Source organism: Quercus lobata, chromosome 1 (assembly GCF_001633185.2).
Source record: "Quercus lobata isolate SW786 chromosome 1, ValleyOak3.0 Primary Assembly, whole genome shotgun sequence".
NCBI classification, from domain to species: Eukaryota; Viridiplantae; Streptophyta; class Magnoliopsida; order Fagales; family Fagaceae; genus Quercus; species Quercus lobata.
In genome coordinates, this window is record NC_044904.1 from 21,366,004 (window position 1) to 21,372,348 (window position 6,345).

At 33.3% G+C, this 6,345-nt stretch overlaps 1 protein-coding gene across 1 annotated transcript; it reads right to left on the reverse strand.

The window, feature by feature from the left end:
• Positions 1 to 769: 769 nt before the first annotated feature.
• LOC115950748 lies at positions 770 to 2,313 on the reverse strand. The gene is made up of 2 exons (XM_031067989.1): positions 1,676 to 2,313; positions 770 to 1,028 (listed from the first exon to the last, which is right to left on the reverse strand). Exons 1-2 carry the CDS (start codon positions 2,311 to 2,313, stop codon positions 770 to 772), a joined length of 897 nt encoding a protein of 298 aa, XP_030923849.1.
• Positions 2,314 to 6,345: the final 4,032 nt, after the last annotated feature.

Below are 6,345 nucleotides of genomic sequence, written 5' to 3' on the forward strand. Positions count from 1 at the left end.
TCGTAGATCCTACAATCCGACTCCCAATTTTGGCAACCACGCTTGATGAATGTAACTCAATATCTTTGGGTTTTGATGATTATATACATTTGAATGCCTTCAAGAATAAATCATCTTAAGGATTTGACTATGGTCTTAATGAGGAATTCTCTGAAATTTTGATGATTGCAAATCTTGGAGAAGAACAATTACACATTTTGGATTATTTGTCCGCTTATGGTGATTGGGGGTGTTTGGCTGATGAATGATTGGTCTTGTAAAGGTGGAAAATTTTGTGATCCATAATCCCACTTCCTTTTCTAATTGATTCTCATTATTTAATTTATAGATGGGGAGGTTCAAGGTCTTTGAATTTTATTCAAACTCTCTCATCTCAAAGCTATCCAACTCAATCTTATCTCCTAAGTCGTTTAGATAAGAGTGCAAATCATAAACAAGTTCAAAATTTCGAAATTGGGCAATTATGGGCTGAAGTGCCGATTAAATTTTCTTCATTTCTTTGTTGGCGATTGAAGAATTAGAATTTTATATGGCAACTTGTCACATCCGTAGGAATGTTACGGCTAGCTAAAAGCGATTGCCTCATACCACATAACCAAGATTATTACCACACATAAAACATTATTATGCATATATATAGTAATATTTAGTGATACTATAAAGTCACAAATCCAAAGGTAAACCCATATCATGTTATCATGATACTGCCACTTGATTTACAACACACTAAATAAGTATCATCCATCGATTAAAATGCTTAACAGTCTTTTTACCCATTGCCATTCCCACTGTTACCGCCGCCACCATTGTTGTTGTTATTGAAATCCTCCATAAGAATGTAATGATGATTATTCACAGTGCCTCCACCATACCCAACGTCAACTTTTTCATTATCAAAAAGCGGCTTTTGAGCTTCCATATTCATTTTGGCCGATAAAGTCTTTTTTTCTGCAGCCAAGCAAGAGCTCACCATCATCAGGACAAGGGAAAATGCTCGAAACCTCATTCTTGAGCTTTTGTAGTATTTGCTGTTTTTATAGAACCAAACAAAAAGAAAATTCAGGCATAAGAGGAAAAGAAAATTTTAATTTCATGCAAGTGATCAGAGAACAAGCATGCTTGCAAAATTGTTTTGCTAAACAAACCAACAAAGAATAAATGGTTAAAAAGAAGTTTTAATATAATAATATTTAACTATTTGGGGACCAATATAGAAAAACTACTTACCAGAAATAGTTTGTAAACTGTTATGTAACTGTATCTTGGAGGAAGGAAAAATTTAAGCCATTTATATAGGAGCAGAGTAGCTAGGGTTTATGCGATTGATAATGATCTATATTAGAGGAATGGAGTCAGGATTTGGAGTTAGGGGCACAGAAGTATAAACCAAAAAAAAAAAAAAAAAATTGAAACTCCAAAAAAACATTCATTTAATAAACCATCAGCAAAGAAAAATACACAAAATTATTGTTTTTTAAGATATTACAATGCAGTTATTTATGACAATGGAACTCGCCGTCTTTTTAAATCTTCGAAATCATCTATGATTGAATCCGTACTAATTGTTGCAGCAATGTCCCTTTCAATGAATAACATCATAGCGTCTTTTAAAAACTCATCTTCCATTTTGTTGCGAATGTCAGTTTTGATGACATTCATAGCTGAAAATGCTCACTCTGTAGTTGCAGTAGAAACGGGAAGAGTAAGCACAAGCTTGACCACTCTAGAAATAAGTTGATAGTATTCTGATTTTCTAGTTCTCACCATCCATTGGCAATATTCTGAAATATTTTTCAAATTCTTGAACCCTGAATGCTGAACTACATCATACTTATAAAGATCAAGTTCCTTTTTCAAATCATTCTTTTCATTAGCTGTGAAGTCTATTGGATAAAAATTATCTACCAATAAACAAATATCACTGACTCTAACAGATTCATATGCCTCTCGAGGGTCTAGAGCTGAGCTAAGCGTAAGTAACTCCATGGCATGCTCACTAAACTGATGATTTAGTTCCTGTAATTGAGAATCTATTCTTGCATTAAAAATATCTACTTTATAATAATGCTCATTTCTAAAGTCCTCTTGTTGAAGACAAGATTGACCAAATCTTGCAACATAACAAGCATTCGTATCAGGGACATCTAAACCACATTCCTTACAAAATGATATCACAGTAGCTAGTAAGTCATCCCATTTCTCATCTCTAAATTGTTGAATAAGTTTTTTAGTGGATGAAACTAAATGTGTAGCATTTAAAATGTCTTGCAATTGGTTTTGCAAAGCTTGACAAAGTTTATCCGTGATCCCCATAGTTTCATTAACAAAATGCAAGATGAAGACAAATTTAAATGAAATTAATACCTCATAAGCGGACTCTGCTTCTACTTTTTGTGAAGAATTTCCTTTATCCATAATTTTCAGTAGAACTTCACATGTTGGACTAAACAACATTATCAAGTTAGAAACCAATTTATAATGCGAACCCCAACGAGTATCTCCAGGTCACTGTAAAGCGACCATCTGATTAAGTCCTTTCCCAGTCTCAAGCTCTTCAATATCAATCAAATATGCAATGTCAGAAGCTCTAGCAATTTTTAATCGCTCAATACGTTTGCACGAAGCACGAATATTATTGATAACCAAAATCAATTTAGTGAAAAATCTATTAAAAGGGACAACTGCTTTTGATGCTCCTACTAATGCCAATTGTAAGCGATGTGCAAAACAATGAATGTAGTAAGCATATGGACAATCATTCAAAATCAAAGCTTGTAATCCATTCCACTCACCCCGCATATTACTTGCACCATCATATCCTTGCCCCCGAATGTTTTGGATATCTAAGCAATAATTAGAGAACAAATAATATATCTCCTTTTTAAGGGTTACTGTTGTAGTGTCAACAACATGAACAATCCCATAAAATCGTTCTCGCACAAAGCCATTTGTATCAACATATGTTAAAACCACAACCATTTGCTCTTTCATGGACTCATCTCGAGCTTCATCAACCAATATGCAAAACTTTGCATCACCAATTTCTTCCCTAATTGCCTCATTCACTTTGGTTGAAATAACATGTAGAATTTCTTTTTGAATCTGAGGTGATGTGTAGGTGGCATTTTTTGGAGCTTTTGCCATTATTTCAACAATATTATTATTATAGCCCACCATCAAATCCAATGTCATAAGAAAGTTTCCCCGATTAGTTGAAGTAGAGCTTTCATTTCGACCTCTAAAAGCAATAGCTTGCAAGGCAAGATGTCGAACAATATCAATTGAAGCCTTCAATCATACTCGATTATTTGCAATTTGTTCTGAAGTGAAATTGCTCACTACCCTGTCTATGTGTTGAGACTAGTTCATCAAATCTAGACACGCTTTATGGGCAATTCTATGAGTGGAGTTAAGATCTTTCCCCATATGAAAACTAAAAGAACAACTTTCACCATTTCTAAGTTTCTTCCAACTCTTAAATTCGTTAACTGTGAATGCATTTTGTCCGTCATGCCCGGTTGGCTTATGAAAGAGAAAGCATGGAAGACAAAAAGCAGCATCTTTTTTAGGAGAATATTCAAGCCATGACTTAAAGCAATCATCTTCATATTAAGAACCTTGAAAGCTTCAACCCTTCTTAGATTTTTAAAATTTTTTAAAACGAGGCTGGTATGGACCCAACTTAAGTTGCCGGATCTCATCTCGTTGATCAACATGATAAGTATATATTTGTCTACGCAATCCAGGATCAGGTTCTAATTGCAACGAACTCATATCAACCTTTTGAAATTTTGTTTGAGAATTTTTCTCAATAGGTTCATCAGGATTTTCCTCAATTAGGACGTTGAGATTTTCCTCAATTGGGACATTAGAATTTTCCTCAATTGGGACGTCGAGATTTTTCTCAATTGGGACATCAAGATTTTCCTCAACATTAGTGGTTGGCAATGTTGCACCACTAGTATTAGCTTCTAAATCATTTGAAACTTTTCTTTTGAAAAAATCAAATATGGTAGTTGACTTTTTTATAATCTACAAATAAAATATAATTTGAAATTATTATGTTATTATATGGTCAATAATCTACAATCATTACACACAATAGACAAACACTATGCACACAAACATTCAACAACTAACGAATAAATTTTAAAGTTACAAATAATCTCTTTAATTTTTTATCCAAGTTTAATGTTTTAAAAAACACTAACTAATAGACAAAAACACTAAAAGACAAAACTATAAAAAATATCACAAAAAATCACAGCTATTTACTATTGCTAAAGACAAAACTACACACAAAAAAAAAAAAAAAAATTACAAAATATCAATGGTAATAAATGTGACTGTTGCGTGTGGTGTTGTGTTTGTCAGATGCAACTTTTTCATTTATAAAAGAATATAAATTATGGGCTAAACCGCTAGAGACAAAGATGGGTCTTGGATCAGATTTTTACCTCTCTAAGCTCTCTTATAGCTCTTTCTCTCTAGTATATTCTGTCTTTGAGTCTCTCCATCCCAGGCTCCCGAGCCCCAACATTCCTGACTGGCTGACTCTCCGATCCCTACACTTGCTTAGTTGCTCTGTGCTCTCTTTTAAGTTTTCTTTACAAGTCACAGTGTCAAGTGTCAACACATTATTAAAAGTAAGTCATCCCAAACAAGGATTCAATATGAGATGAGGCTTGAGAGGGATACCTTTGCTTTTGCTGCTGGCTGCCGAATTCCTGTCCTCTGTGTTTAACCGTAAGTTAGGTTTTCCTTCTTCTTTTTTTCCTTTTTTCTTTTATTGAATGGCTTAGAAATCCCCTCTTTTTTTCCCTTTTATTATATGTGTGAGGTAAGTTGGGTGTTTCCTACTCCTAGGCTCAGTAGATATCTAATTAGAACCGGCTTTGAAATTTTTTTTTTTTTTTTTGCTTTTTTTTTTTTTTTGTTTTGGGGTGTTGTTTGGGCTTTATTTTTGTTGTTGGGCTAATATTTTTTTATAGCATTTAAAAATAGCAATAATATTTTTAAGGGGGACAAAGTGCAATTTTATTGAAACAAATATATATATTATATATATACTTTTTTTTTTTTTGAAAATCTGGGGGAGGGGGGGGGGGCACTACCCCCCCAGGTCCAAGAATAGCTCCATCCCTGCTATATAATATAAATTTAATAATGCTTCACCAAATGATGAGGCAAGCTTGAGTGGGATACTTATAGTATTCACTAATATTGTTTTAAAAACAATTAAATTGATGAAGTTTGGAAAAACTATTTGTTCCAATATAAATAGGAATTCCACCTTTGTTGTTACATTACTACATTAGCTAGCTAACTAAATTACTTAAAATTAGTGAATCAAGTATGCTAATGAAGTGCCTGTAATTTTTTTTATTTTTTATTTAAGAGAAGAATGGCTATAATTGTATTGCCTAGTACGTAGGTTGTAATGTCCAAGCAAAGTTAAAAACAAGTTTTTTTTTTTTTTTTAAATATTTAAAGTAAAATTGTCCCTAATATTTTTGGACAAGATATAACTTATAACTCCAAAATCTTAGTACGTAATTCAACGGATGGATATAATTTAGTGTCTCCAACAAAAAAATTCAAAATATATTTAAATTCTTCCTCTCATTATAACTATCAAATTATTATATTAAAAAAAAATTGGGTAAATTACACTAAACTACCCCGAAGTTTAAGAAAATACCAAACACATTCACAACTGGTTAAAAATGGCCAATTTAATCCTTCAACACAAATGGTGTTAACATCCATTAATAACAAAGTCTGACTCTCTCTCCCCTCTTTCTCTCCTCTTTTCTTTTTCCTAATCTCACCATACTCTCTCAATTTTTGCTCTCTCCAAATCTAACTTCACACCGTACTCTCTCTTTCTCTTTTCTTTATCACAATCTCATCTAACACTCTCTTTCTCTCTCAATTTTCTTTACTTTTGGTTGTCTGAATCTTGCCAATGATGGATGATGAATCTGCTTTCTCTCTCATCTCTCTATTTTGGTATAGAGATGTGGCAGGATTGGATTTGGGTTTGGCTGACATGGGTATCAAGAGTTTGATGTTTGCTTGGTGGTTTACGGAAATTTTATGGTGGAGTTAGGACTTTGGCTGGTGTGATTAGGCTTTCCTGGGTTTCTTTGTGGAGGAGAAAATGACTTGATTTTTAAGGATCTTTTTCTTTTGGTTTTCTCAGTTACCAAACACTACATGGAGGAGATGAGGCTTTTTCTATGGCTTTTCTCTTTGATTTTCTCGGCTACCAAATGCAAAGTAGCAAGTAATTACCTTTTTTTCTTTTGGTTTTCTCGGCTACCAAACACTTCATGGAGGACA